The sequence below is a fragment of the Echeneis naucrates genome, chromosome 7 (assembly GCF_900963305.1).
Source record: "Echeneis naucrates chromosome 7, fEcheNa1.1, whole genome shotgun sequence".
NCBI classification, from domain to species: domain Eukaryota; kingdom Metazoa; phylum Chordata; class Actinopteri; order Carangiformes; family Echeneidae; genus Echeneis; species Echeneis naucrates.
In genome coordinates this window covers 7,835,033-7,850,575 of record NC_042517.1, presented here as the reverse complement: position 1 = coordinate 7,850,575, position 15,543 = coordinate 7,835,033, and the positions used below count along the sequence as shown (strand labels likewise).

The window sequence follows — 15,543 nt, the reverse complement described above, 5'->3', positions numbered from 1 at the left end:
TCAGAACTATTTAGATGCCTACAGCCTACAAATGAATTGTTACAGAAAAAATAAATAAGTCAACATTTGAAAAAAAAAAAATCAAGCATAATTTGGAATGAGGCATATTCATGTTTTCATACAGGGCAGGTGTGTTGGTTTCTCATTTGAAAAATATACTACACACCCTGCCTCTTTTGGGAGCATATTTCTTAGAGACTTTCCTGTAATGTTCTTCCGCAGCAAGAACATCGCATCTAAAATAGTGATTTTCATGTCCTGCTCAAAGTCACTTCAGCATGGTGGAGGCTTTGATGCTCCTAAGAATAAAAGTTTCAAATAACGAGAATGAGGTCCTGAACCAGAAAAGGGAACCGCTGCATGTTGATCGACAAGAATGCGATATATTGAACCACTCATAAACATTCATTACACAAACACAAACTACACACTTGTGAAGCCCCAAATGAGTTCCAGCAGAATCAGCAGGATGTGCACAATTATATATCATTATATATAGGCCAACTATTGCACCCAGCAGGGAACGAGAGCTCAGGAGGAACCTGTTATTCCAGATAAAACAGGCTGCATAAGACATATTTTCCTTGCAGGAGAAAAATCACACAAGGTCGACAACACTGGCGCAGAACCACCACTTTTTTGTGTCTGAGGGGAAACCTATACAGAGCCCTGCAATAGTACTATGATAAAAAAAAAATAAATATGCAGAAGTGATTCAAAATCTGTGTTGATAATAAATACAGCCGAGAATATAATTACCATTAGAATATTTTGCTTTTTGGTGCTGCAGTAGTGCTTCAATGTCGAAGAACATTAAAGATATGTTTAAAGGGAAAAAAGTTTAGTTATTAAGTGTAAAAGATCCCGCCATGCCACTCTCCCTCCCAACAAGTCACCTGAACATCACAAAAAAGCCTAAAAACATTTCCAATTGTGAGCTGGCAGCGGTAGCAGGGGCACTGCTGATCCAGCTCATCTTCATGACACCAAACATACACTGTTTGCTTGGTGATAACTTGCGAGGGTTACAATTTCATCGTCTTTCCTCTCACTGAAGCAGACTGAGAATCAAACAATTTATTACCTAGAATGGACAGCAATGGAAGTGACAACAGGGTGTTTTCTTACAGATTATTGTACACTCATGTTAACTATTATTTGCTGTTTGATCTGCTGAGTTTCCTCTCTACTGTCATCCATCACCTAATTTTCGCTAGCATTTCTGATGAGAGGTTGGTGTTGTTTTCATGGATGGTATGAAGGAGGAAGGTGGGTTAAGTGATGCAATTTGTGCATAAGAAAGTATCACAAGTATGAGTGGCTCAGTGATTCAACAAACGTAGATTCACCTGTTGTAGCAAAGCAAAAATAAAAAGTACTAACTATCCATCTGGAAATACTGAGCTGAAGTGGCCCTGCCCACCTCCAGCTAACGCCAGCTCTGATTGGCTACATCCCCAAGTCTGCAAACCCGACAGATAAGCCCAACAGAGTACAGAAGTATGGGTGGATGGAGGTACAACAATGAATGCTGCCTGTCTAGCACTTTGTTTCTTTTTTGTTGTTCACTTAACCACTTTCCACCTTGTTATGTGGAACAGTAATTAGCCAGGCCATTAATAATTAAATAGTCATTCTAGTACTCAAAATTGTGATTAACATGTTCAATAGGTTCCTTTAGAGGTGTGTGGCGTGGAAACAAAGTTAAAAATAACAAACGAGCATGGTGGCTGCTCGAGGCAATATCAGACCAGGAGGACTTTTGCCATAGAAGACATTTTTTAAGGTAAAACATGTCTACCTGTCACAGTGAAAAAAATTCAGACGTGTTAATGATAAAATTTGTGCTGGCTGAATTCCAATTTGCTGCTTCAGTTTCCCATCCTGCCTGGAATCACACTCAGAATAGGGCTCTCATTCATATGTTTTCCTACTTCAGCGTAACAAAATATCTGCTGAGAAAATGATTTATTATTGTGGACATTTCTAATATGGGGATGAAGAGGTGCTCCTGTGAGACCTTGTGCAGTCTTTTTTGTTGCTTAAAAATAATTGACTTCAAACAGTGTAGACAGCTGCTGACTTGTCTTCCTCTTTGAACTTTATTGTTCTCTTCTGTCTTTTTCTGTCAGTTTGTTTCTGGCACCACTGAACCAATGTTTACTACACAAAGCCTTAAATTTTTTTTGTTTTTTTAAGACAAACCATAAATGTAAAAAACATCTGAAAAGATTTAAGACTCTGAGCTTTTAGACATTGGGGATATTTAACACACCATATGTAAAACAGAAAAAATATCACCTCATTATTTGCTAATTTAGAACAGCAAATGAAAGGTCAAGACAAAGGGCTGGTGAGAATATGAACTGAATACGTACTTACATGAAAACATATTGTGAGAACATTAATGCAGGCAATAAACGTTGTTGAAGTGGTCTATTGGAGGTAATTCTGTGGCTAACACTGCCAGATCATTGGCCATGAATGATTTACAGGCTGCATGAGTTCAAATGCACCCCTGCTGTATAGAAGTATGTTTTCTAGAAATGTAAAGGCACTGCCACATGATTTCTAGAATTGTCTCAGAGCTAAAGAAGGATGGAATGCAACATTTGGTGTAAAACATAATATATCTATATCTATATCTTTTTTTTTTGCATGTAATAAAACTTGTTAGCTTTGTTCATGTAACTTTGAGTATATAAAGCTTGGTTTGAATCTTTTAGAAAAATGATTTAAAAACATCTTAGTACATATAAATATAAACTCTCCATATAGTAATCCCTAAAATTCAAATGAGCATTGAAACTTTGCAGTGACATGTGACATTTTTAGTGTCTTTACAGTTTGAAACGATCCCTCTATGAATGACAAATGACCAATATCGATCGATGAGGGGTAAAAATCATTTCTGACATATTCTGTGTTTGGTCCTCTGGACTTTTTGCTAATACATAATACGCAAACATGATTCTGCCACCGCTAACTGAAACAACAAATTGCGGTGGTTCTGTGGTGACACTTTAATCTGATGAGGCTCACGGATTTACAAATTGTCATAACAGTTGTAAGGGATCAAGATCAGACAGAAAGCACGAGTGGAAATAACTGGAAGTTATAAGGGAACATTACTGTTGAAGAAACACATCATGTGGGGAGGGACTCATGAATATGGTTATTATTAGACATAGGAACTACATGGAAGCAGAAGAGGAACTCCCACTCCGTGTTTTAGCTTCAGTAATGAAGAAGATATTTGGATGACATAGTCTCCTACTCACCAATGGAAAATCACATCTTACTCTGTATAAACACTGATCGGCCATAACATGAACATTGGTAACTGGTTTTGGCTCGTTGATTAGTGTATGTGCTAAGAAACATTCAGTTTATTCCACATCATTTTATGGAAAGTCTCGACAACTACTGAATACATCACCATTCGGTTTTACACTAGTAATTGCTGGACTGTGCAGATAGTGTCATTGTGATGTTGATGATGACATTGTTTTAGAGAAGATCACCACTTTACATTGAACTATGACCCCTTAAATTTTCATCTAGTTCAATCTCCTCACTGGCCTTAATCTCAGTTTGTCCAATATGTGTTCCTTGATTTATGACACTGACGTTATGACACCTGCAAGAGCGTCTGCTGCTGTTTATCCCTAATAAGTGACCATAGTAAATATCCAGTTGTTTGACATTGGCATGTTAACGTTGTCATTTTGTGCATGTTAGAATACTGATGTTAGTAGTTAGCTCCGAGCACTGGTGTGCCAAAGTGCTGGAGACTCTGGCTTCTTGTCAAAGAAGCATGAAACCCAACATTACTGTCTTCATACAGAACATGTACAGTTACTTTTGACATCAATGGGATATTAGATGTTAGATATCACAGCAGAAGAATAAAAATGCTTCAGCTCATTCTTTACATGACACGAAAAAAATTGATGCAAAAGATAATAAAATGCTACTTACTTACGGTTTAATGGTTACCTTAGCAGCTACTGACTGTATGTAAGGTGACAGAATAATAGCATAGTGGGCGAAGGCTGTGCAGGTCAAAAATTTGAATGCACATAAGAAAAAAGACAACCGGAGGTAAAGGAGAGAACAAAAATATTTCTGACTAATTTTATATTTTTGAACATGTGTTATCATAACAAACAGGCGGTTGTTGTGGGTGGAAGGCATTCATGGTGTTGCTGTCTGGGGTTTTCTTCTTGCTTTTTTTTTATCCTGTTGTTGTCTCACTTTGAGAAAGAGGAAAAGGGAGAAAGGTAGAGAGGGACTGGTGAAACATGAGACCTACAGCAAGCATGTGCACATTGAGGTGAATTAATTATGATAGGAAGGGCTGCTGTGTATGCATACAATTGTACTGCATCAGATTGCTGTTTGTATCTAAGATTAAGTTGGTTCAGTCGAATATCTGCCACAAAAAAATACTAGAATGCAAGCAAATAGCTTTGATACTCACTTTTCCATAGATTTGCATTTAGATGTTGTCTTGTGTTTTAGTCTGTAGTCAAACCCATCATACATCAGCCAATGATAGTACAATACTTTGCTTGCAATTTATTTCCATAGTGGTTGAGATGAAATGTTTTCTTTTTGGGAAATAATTTATCCTTTTCTTGTGAGTGCTTCACAAAATAAAATATAACAATGACAGAGGGACACAGAAATTCACTCTCTGGAGATTCTGTTATTGTTTTCCTCCTTCCCTCTTCCCTTATTTTTTATCACTTCTTTTCCTGATAGGCCATCACTAATTTCACTTCCAGTTTTATGCCTTTGATTATTTTTAGCTTTGCTATTAACGTTTTTCTCTTCTTTCTGGTCCTTTTTGTTGTGAGTGCAGCTGGGTGCTAAACTGCTGCAAGCAACTGTCCGTATGAGAATAAGTGAATTTGCATTATTATTAGAGCAATATATATATATATATATATATATATATATATATATATATATATATATATATATATATATATATATATATATATATATATATAAAACAAATCCTAACTTTTCGAAAACCCCTTCTAATTATGTCTGTTGAAAAAAATGGCTGAAGCGACAGATAGTGTGCTATAAACATCTCAAAGAATAAAGGGGTCCATTAGCATGCTATCGGTAAATTGAGTGCAGTGTCATTTGGTCGGGTGGGGGGGGGGGGCGGATTTTATCTTGACCTAAAATGATTGGCTTTCATACCCTGACCTGTAGGCTATAAAAATACCTTCAGTGGCATTTTAAATCCAACTTCCCCCTTTCATTCATCTTTATATACAGCCATGGTGAAATATGGCTTTCATGCACGTTATTTTGTTTTTGCCTTCTTTTGCTGTCCTTCTTACATCCTGAAGTGGCGGCGACAGAGAGCTGCAGAAATAAGAGTCTGCCTCTCTCTTCCGGAGCTGCATCCCGTTATTAGGGCGGAGAGAGAGAGAGAGAGAGAGAGAGAGAGAGAGAGAGAGAGAGAGAGAGAGAGAGAGAGAGACCATCCCCTCCACTGTGCCTCTCTGTTCTCACCCACAACTCTTCAGCTCAGGAACCGGCTTGTTAATGTCCCTCAGACAGAGATCCTGAGGAGAGGAGAGGAGGATTTATCAAAACACATCAAACAGGAGGACTATTGTAACCTGTTTTATTATTATTATTATTATTATTATTATTATTATTTGCATTATTCTGCGGTTTCTGGACTCGTCCTGTTGAACTCCAGGGGCTCTCATTGTGGCCGGACTGAGGATCACCTCCTTTTGTGTTGCTCTGCAGTTGTTTACTCTCACACACAACTCAACAACTTCTGGCTCCTCTTTCCCCGAAAACACCAGGTTTCGTTTCTGTTTTTTCTTGTTCCGGACCAAAAGGAATGAATGACAAAAACAAAGGAGGTTGATGTCCATAACCCTCCGGCTCACCTCTTCTTCGCCTCGCCCAAGGAACGGAGACTCCATCTCCGGCAGAAGATGGAAAGCGGAGGCGGGACGGAGGGCTCGGACAGCGGGCAGACGCAGCAAAATCCCCGGTCAGAAGCCGCGGAGCTCCCGGCCGTGCTCTCCGCTCAGCCCCCGGGAGAGAAGAAGAAGATAAACCGGGCTCCGTCCCCGGCCAGACCGAAGGACGTACCCGGATGGTCGCTCACAAAGATCCGCGGAGGGATCGGGACGCCGACGCTGAGCGTCAAGCCGGGAGCCATCCACCTGGGGAGCCGCATTTCCAGGCGCAGCCCCGTGGGAGGTCCGGCCGGGAAGGACGGCAAAGCGGAGAAGAGCGGTGGTGGCAAACCGGCCGGCAAGACCTCCTTCTCCGCTGCCGCCGTGGCCAAGACCTCGGCTGCTAAAGCGGCCAAAAGCGCCGGAGGGCGGCGGAAGGCGTCGGACGCCAGCACCGGATCCGAAGATTTGTCCAAGGACTCGGGCTGCGCCCCGGGGAAGCTGTCCCCGACCGACAGCAGCTCCGAGCTGTCGGACTGCGCCTCCGAGGAAAACAAGCTCTCCACGGACGCCGTGAGCAGCGACACCGAGTCCAGGAGCAGCCGAGGCGGCGGGCCGGACGGCGCCTCGACCGACAGAGCCGGCCAGCAAGCTGCCGCCAAAACCACCTGCTCTTCCGCAGAGAAGGACAAGGACCGTCTCTCCCTCGGCGTGGAGACCGGGGAAGGCAGCATATCCCCCGGGGAGGAGCGCTCGGTCACCTCCTTCGACAGCAGGGTGCCAGCGAGCACATCCCTGGCTTTCTCGGACCTCACGGAGGAGTTTATGGACGGCATGCACGAGGAGTTTGTCAGGGAAATAGAGGAGCTGAGATCCGAGAATGATTACCTCAAAGTAAGTGGAATATATTGCCCTCCGTGTCAGCGGTGAATGTGTGTTTACATTTCTTGGAGGTTGCTCTTCAGTGTTTACCAGGTGGCTTTAAACCGTTCATAACCAGACACGCGCTTTTGCAGCAGGCAGCGCAGGGAAAGGTTGTTTTGTTAATCAGGCAGCATAAACATATCTGCTTCGTGTAGATCATTACTGCCAACCCCATTAAAGGGTCAGGTAAGTTTATTCACCAGCCCTCCCTGACTTGTTTCCCAGTGCGAGATTCCTCTGGCTGTCACCCAAGGTTACTCACGACAAGGGGGATGTTATGAGTAGAGTCTGCACCCTCAGCAGCACAGGAGCTAAGCAAGAGGCCATGTAGCCACAGAATGAGCACCTTCATGGGGATTATCAGCAGGTGAAATGGAAGCAAGGTGTGAGATGGATGTACTGTGTTTTTGTCACATAATGGAGGGGAGGATGTAATTTTGCTCAGCAGCCTGAGGGGCTGTCCCTCTCTGAAGACTGCAGAGAAACCTGTCTTGTTCTGCCGTGCACCTGAAGTCTCCAGGTATTTGATCAGGAGCAGTTTCACGGGGAGATTTGTTGTAGTATCCTCGATGCTGCTTCACAGACATACCTCGACAAGACTATTACACTCAGGGAATGAACTGCATATGCTCTCTTATTTGTTTAGTGGGTTTCTTTCTGTTTCTTCTTCTTTCATTTTTACACAAAATGCTGAAAATAGCGTGTTGACAACATATGGTCACTGGGGATATCATGACCTAAACAACTAACTAACACTGCATCATCACATCACAAGTGCCTGAACTCACTGTTAGATCGAATGCCATCAGAGGGGAATGAATACATATCCCAGCGCCCTCAGGTCTGCAGGCAGTGAAATGTAAACACGGATCCACCAGTCAGGCCGCTCCATCCTTCCCTGAGAGTGATTGATTTGGCGAAGGATCAATTACATTTGCATGACTCTAAGCACTAATTGCCAGTGCCCAGACAAAGCGATAATTGTCAGAGATTGATTGTGGAAGGTGATTGATCAATAGCACTTGCCTGAACAGCAGGACCACCCAATTATTTCCCAGGGTGCTCTGCAACAGTGTTGTGGACTTATGACTTCTGATTTCCTGTAGGTCACTTCCCATTTCAAAGTTGGACCTAGACTTGGTAGATGTGACTACACAACTGATGAGTGGTTTGTTTTTTTTTTTCCTTTTTTGGTCAGTACAGTGGCACTGAAACACGCTTCATCATAGCTCACTTGCTGCTCTTGTAAACACAGATTATTAGCCTTAAATGTACCACATTGAATTGGCTTAGTTTGGGATTTTTACAACAATCAGGGTAATTATTTTACCTTGTCATGATTTGTTATTTGATGAACTGCTAAATAGAAAATGAACAAGCGTGGGCTCCTTTTTTGTTCATATTGATATAAGTTGAATAGCTTTGATTTTTGACTGAATATTAAATTAAATCTTCTGATGACATAAACTTTGGGCTATTTACAAATGAAACAAAAAGATTAGTTCATTAGCTAGTTGATTCAGAAAAATGAATCAGCAACTGGTTTAATGATTGACTTACTGTTTAAGAAATGTTTTTCTTCAGTATGTGTGTGGTGGTCTTGGCTTTTAAAAGGATCGAACAGAGCTACTTTTTTATTAGACCACCCCAAAGCCTGGTGTGGGTCCTGGCAGTGAAGTGAGTAGTTGTATCTGTTGTTGCAGCCATGAGGAACACCTGGCTAGTAAACAAAGATCAAAACAACATACCATGGAGGCGTCAGACTCGCTCTCAATCTCCCTCCCTTGCCTTTTTGATTTTTTTTCCCTAGCCGCACAGTGTAATTCTCTCTTTCCAATTCCATCTCACTGTTTGTACCCCCCTCTTTTTGCCCATCACTGCATACCTTATGCCTCTTGGCCCATCCGCCACTACAGGCTCATGCACTGCATATTATAATATGCTGACTCTTTGCCAGTGCAGCTACAGTTTCTACTAGCAGCTGGTGAAACTTCATTAATTATGACTTCAGATCTCAATGTGCATAATATTCCTGTCAAGGTCCATTGAAACAACGACAGAATACGTAGTAAATGAATATAATGCTCCACCTACTGTACCTGTAGTCCTAACGTCCCTCTCTCCATCTCCTCTTCCAAATGCTGCAAAGACACATATTTTTACATGACACACCGACAACATTTTGACCAATTGATGGCTAATTCAGACACATTTCAGTCGGGGCTTTCCTTCATGAAGTTCAGCAGTTTATTAGGTTGTCGTTCAAATCAATGTGTTCTATAAACACAATAAATAGCACATTGGCCTTTAGTACAGTTGAGCGTGACAGACTTACACAGATGGAGCTTTCTGGACTTGATTTTTAGGAATGTGTGTCCTGTGACTACAGTTAAAGATGACAGTTGAACATTTGTGCAGCTTGAATAGATGCATGTTTTTCCTGCTAACTGCTATACCTCATTATTCAGATTACAGCACAGTAAAATCAGACAGAACTCAAGGCTGTCTTTCCCTGACCTTAAGATTCATCAATATATAGTTCATGTCTCTTCTGTCATGCGCTTTTGACTCAATCTCAAAAGCTTTGCCTGGTTAAGACAACAAATTCAGATCCACACCCATTTCAAGAGTAATGGGTGAGAAAGGTGAAGAAATGTTGAGAAAGGTTCTCATTATGTTGGCAGTTTGATATTTTCAGAATGATTGAGTCATAATAGTCCCCTATTTGTAGAAGCTAGAATATGAAGCTACTGCCAGCAGCTAGTTAGTTTAGCTAAGCATAAATCCTGGCAGTGGCATTTTTACACTTGTAAAAATGTGTCATGCTTTTGCTAATGTAATGTAAATATTAGAGGTGCTGGTGGGTGAACATTATTATTTTTGGACAGAACTAGGCTGTATGTTTTCCCTTGTCTCCATTCTTCGTGCTAAGCAAAACTGACTGCCCCCAGAATAAAGTTTGCTTCTTATTTTGCTGAAATGAGAGTGGGGCTGAAAATAAATGTATGTATTTCTATTCCAAAACATGGATGATTGATTATTTTAATGCAATGAATAAAAACCTTATTGCCACACTATATTATGCAGGTTTTGGCTGACACCACTGCAACATCCCATAAAGCTAAATAGTAACCAAAAATTAAATGATCAAATCAAGTGCATCATGAGCCGAACACATATGTTAACACATCTATAAGATTCACGTATCGTTGATAACACCGAAGTATTAACAGCATGTTTCACAAAACCACAGCTTTGATGTCTTTGTAAGACACAGCCTTTTGATTTGGATTCATAGTTAAAAACACATGGCAGTTACAAAAACTGTTGATTAACACATCTACTGTGCTGAGAAATATTCTTACAGCAGATGCAAAAGCACTAATTTCAGAAATGAACTCATCTGCCTCAACAAATTCTGATGTCTGATTGGTAGATTCCATCTCCTGACTGGCTGGTGGCTCACATGATAGAAATCATCTTTGCTGTTCTTTAGTTAGCTGTGAAAAGCAGGTCAGTGGACCACCCCTCTCCCTCTCTCAGTCTCTCGCCATATTAATTTGTGATTCCCTCGTTTCGTGTCCTCACATTCTCACACTGTGATGTCGTTTTTTATCTTCAGCACTATCATTTCTTCCATGCTCTGTTTTCCATCTCTTTCACTCACTCTATTTCCTTCCCATAACTTGTGATCTTTCTTTTCCTTTTGTTGGGCCCTTCCCACTCTCTTCTCTTCATGGGCAAATCTTTCAGAGGATTCCTCGCACACATGCAAAATCTCTCTCTTTGCATATTAAACTCACACACTACTTCCTGTTTAAGATCAATACTGATACACAAATGATTTACTCCATAGGTGATGGAGATGTGGAAAACACACACACGCACAAACCCAGAGTGCTGTTGTTACTACAGAGCTCGGTAGAAGCTGACCCACATTTTCCAGTGTTGTGAATGATGACAACACTACTCCTACTACTACAACAGCTTGTATTCCTCCTGCTTACTCTCCTTACGCATCATATGGGCATGCACAGACATAGATTTTGGCAGGCTCTCACACACACACACACCCGTACATACACGCACACGAGGACCAGTGTTGTCTAATAGGCCTCATACTGTCCTATAACACCCAGTGACCCAGACTTCTTCTGGTGGGATGTTATTTTCATTCTTAGTATGAGAGCAGGTTTAAGAAGGATGATGCAATTCATGCCGTAAAGTGAAAATGAATGATTAATTTCTACACGTATTAAAGAGAGAGAGATAACAACTCTACTGCAAACAAACTAAATGACTGGGTGATTTTAAAGCCATGTTTGTTAAATAGGTTTAAGAAGGATGATGCAATTCATGCCGTAAAGTGAAAATTAATGATTAATTTCTGCACGTATTAAAGAGAGAGAGATAACAACTCTACTGCAAACAAACTAAAAAGCCATATTTGTTAGATTACTTTGTTATTTTTGGAGTGTAGGAATTTTTGGAGTCTAACCCTTTCCCCTTGATGTTTCTTGCCAAAATGATGTCATGTCCCTGCAGGGACTGTTGGTTTCCTCTAAGGTAATACAATATCTTGAGCCTGACATTTGACATTCTTTGTACTACCTCCTGAGCAGTAGAGAGAAAGGAGAATCAATATGGTATCATATTTTATTACTTTTAATTACTAATTATTCGACTGCTGTCAGCATGTACATTTCTATTTCTAATGACCCCCTTTTATTGGACTTGAGAGAATATCATGAAGCAGTTAATTTTATGAAGACACAATTTTTTGGTTATAATTAAGGTGATGATGACAAAGATTGTGGTGCTTAATTACTGGGAGAAATTACTGAGGGGATTGATTATGATCATAACAAATGCCAATGGATTTCTTCATGAAGACGTTGCCACAGGTTGATATTGAACGCGAACGTGACTCATGATATTTAATGTGAAACTGAAAGATGCACTTCTAAGCTCGCTTTTCTTCATGTGCGCAGGATGAGATGGAGGAGCTGAGGTCTGAGATGCTGGAGATGAGGGACATGTACATGGAGGAAGACGTTTACCAGCTGCAGGAGCTACGGCAACAGCTGGAGCAGGTACATGTGTACAGAAAGACTTCATTTTTTTACTGAATCTGTGCTCTCATTTTCCTTTATCTGAAGTTTAATTGTATTCAGAAGTGAAAATCTGTAAAGCAGATAATTATAGTGAGACAGTTGGTAATCACTAATCAGACTGTGATGTTTGAGCAACACGGAAACAGTTACGCTGTGACTCATCAAAATGAGGCTGCTCAGAATGAAAAGCAATAAAGCACTGCTGTTTATATGTCTGTCTCCTAGATGTCCTCTGTTATTTCTTAGTGGCTGCTGAAAGGCAAACTTTGCCTGAAGTCACATTAAAGTGAAGCAGGGTGACAAAGTAAGCTTAGACAGACAAGCAGTGTTAACAGAACCTGTGTTTTTCAGGCAAATAAGACGTGCCGCATCCTGCAGTATCGGCTCAGGAAGGCAGAGCGCCGATCTCTGCGCGTGGCCCAAACAGGGCAGGTGGACGGAGAACTGATCCGGACGCTGGAGCAAGATGTCAAAGTAAGTGCTCTCTGTGTGGACTGTGCGAATGTTCCAAAGTTTTGTTACTGGTGGAGATTAGCTGTGTCCATGTGAGTTTTTATTTATTTCAAAACAGAGGGTTAACTTCAGTAAACATATATATAAAAAAAAAATACCTGGTCTAGTCTTTGTCTGTACAAAACATATTTTATATGGACACACTAAACACAGTCCCACACTCCGTCCAGTCTGTGGAGGTCTGTGGGGGTCCGGTCTCTGCTGGTTGTGCTGTGTGTTACCTGGTGTCGCTGTCTCCTCTGTTCACCTTTATTAATAGACCTGTGTCCTGTGTGCTCCATGTCTGGTTCCTCCTCTGCCTCCATTTATGATCGTACTTCTTGCCATAGATTCAGGATGACGGCAAAAATGGAGCTGAGAATTAGTGAGTTAGAGAGCGGCTCAGCACTTTAGCTAGCTCAGCTTATGGTAGTGTAGCTAGCTATAAAGCTAAGTCTGTTTCACCTTAGCTTGGCTCGTTTGATGCTGGTAACCATGGTAACTAGCAGTCCGGGCTAAGAGGAGAGGCGGAGTAGTTGGACCGGATTTATTCAGCTCTTTACTTCCCTCAACATCACAACACAGAGGGAGAGACAAAAACAATTACAATTAAAAACAATGAATGAGTAAGACTAGCACAAAAGTAGCAAGTAACGAGAGCATCAATAGAAATGTAGTGGAGTAAAAAGTACAATATTTGTCCTTCAAATTTAGTGAAGGGAAAGTAAAATTATCCCCCTAAAATAATACTCATGCTCAAGTACAGTACTCAAGTAAATTTACTGTGTTACTGTCCACCCCTGGATTTTACAGGCCCAATTGTTACATTCATAGTTAGAAAGCTAGCAGGCGATAGAGCTTGTGGGAATTAGCTGAATAGTGGAATCATTGTCTTGGATGTTGGTGACATGACCACACTTCAGGCACAGTAGAGTTTGGTGTCACAAACGTGCTTGTGGACTCTTGTGGTTGGTGTTTAGTCTTGACAGTTTCTATGACACATGCTCCTCACAATGTTGAAGTCACGATGGCGAGGTCAGGCTCCTAATTCGCTCAAAGAATTTCCCTGTTTGAAGGATGTCAGCTGAAGCCATGTTAACACAGATCAGCTTTGGAATACGGCATACACTTAGCTACAATTCATGAACTTAGACACATAGTCTTATACACACACACACACACACACACACACACACACACTCTTTTACAAGGGTCCTTAAAAGTGTGCATACATATCAGTAATTCTAGTCACTTCAGGAATCCCAGATGAAGGCCAGTTAAACAGAAACACGTCGAGTTCAGGGTAAACCTTTTGTGTGTGTGTTTTTTTTTTTTTGGTCACACTGACCCTGGACTGTGAATACACTGTCAAATTCACAACGTTCCTCTGAAATTTTCCATGTGATGGAGAATACAATCAGTTCTTTATACCCACTAAGAGTGTGTCTGTGTGTGTGTGTGTGTGTGTGTGTGAGACAGAGTGTGATGTAACTTTCAAAGAGTTTTCCGCCTGCTGTTGCTGTCTGTCTCTCGGCTGCTGTCTCACCATCTGGTTGTTCTGGAAGGAAGGAAAGGAAGGATGGAAGGAGGGAGGACAAAAGTATGAGCGGGCATCCTGTGTGTGTTGTGACTGAAAGAAGGAGGGGATGGGGGTGTGGCCTCTGTTTGAAAATTCAAAAAAGCCAATCAGATTGGGAGGATGACGCGTGGAGGAAAAGTTCAGAAAATTACCTAAACAAAAAAATAGAAGAAAGGAGAAAAACTAACACAAATCAAGGAAAGGAACAAATACAGAAGTGGGGAACCAAGGACGTATTCAGAGGGGATTTGCTGACTCTAATAGAGTTCATTTGAATGAAGGTCTGACTTGCATTTAAATCTTTAGTATCAGCACTCGGATAAGAAGTGGGAGGTTCAGAGATGATAGAGAAAACAGAAAGACAATGTTTAAGGAAAAACAGGTCTGCATCTGCTGGCTGCATTAGCAAAGAAAAATCAAAACAGGAAAACTAAAAAAGTGCAAACTTGACCACTCTCTGTCTTCTTCAACACATGGCTCATTATGTCTTCTTTCCATCAGGGCCAAAGACTCAGATGCCAGGTCAGGTTACGCCATGCTGTGTGTGCATGTGTTTTAAGCTCACACTAAGCCTCTCTTTTGCCATTCTCTCACAGTCACTCCTCTGTTTATTCTGGTAGTTTTCTCATTAGCCTTATAAAAGGAGACACTCACTCCTGTCTCTGTGACTCAACACTGATTCAGCTCCACTGGAAAATCACAATAACAGCAGTTTAATAAAAACTTCTTATGAGTGTTTCAAGGGACAAAAGAAAAGCTAAATTTCAAGATTACATCTGGTATTTGGGAGACTTTCCAAGTTAGCTATTAAGTCATACAAAAAGAAAATGTTCATCTGTCTACCGCCATTTGTTGAAGTGATAAATGCAAAATGTGATCATCTAAAAGGCTTAAAAATGGGGACTTGAGTCCTTTTAAATCACAAGGTGATAGCATACTCCACAGTATTATGAAACATTTGTATCTAGTGAACAGTGCCACGTACAGTAATTTGGTGTTGATTAAATGTACAATAAGACAGCAAAAACTCACTCTTTGATTCAACAGCTGAAAGGTCATGGATTTATGTAACTTGTGATGAGAGGTTGAAAGTTGTTTTCCAACAGGCTGAAGCCTTGACCCTGTCTTGTGCCAGGAATTAAGTTGGACAAAGCACAACGCAAATGTCTAAGTTAGTTTCATATCGACACAGTTGTTATTTTCCTGCCCAGCAACCAAGTTGTTTAAATGGCAAGTAAATATGTGCCTGTGTCTTTCTAAAATGAGGTGTGGTCAGGTGGGTTAGCAGACAGCAGCGTACATCTGTTAGCGTACGGCAATTTTTGAGGGTGGGAAGTGAACACACAACTGAAGACTTTGCAGAATACCGCACTGTGCAGTAGAAAGTGCGGAGAGTTGGTGACTATGCTGGTTTCTGAGAGTAAGTGATAAGAAATGACTGAGTTTGTGGTATGAAACCAGTGTGAACGTTTTCTCTGAAAACAACACG

At 41.1% G+C, this 15,543-nt stretch overlaps 1 protein-coding gene across 1 annotated transcript in view; it reads left to right on the top strand.

Annotated features, from left to right (window-relative positions):
• The first annotated feature begins 5,550 nt into the window (after positions 1-5,550).
• The window catches only part of mtcl2 (microtubule crosslinking factor 2), an 80,525-nt gene continuing 70,532 nt past the window's right edge, over positions 5,551-15,543 (top strand). Inside the window, exons 1-3 of the mRNA XM_029507186.1 lie at positions 5,551-6,839; positions 11,861-11,962; positions 12,335-12,457. Coding sequence (XP_029363046.1) covers positions 5,886-6,839; positions 11,861-11,962; positions 12,335-12,457 — 1,179 coding nt within the window. The 5' untranslated portion in view covers positions 5,551-5,885. The remainder of the gene's footprint in view (positions 6,840-11,860; positions 11,963-12,334; positions 12,458-15,543) is intronic.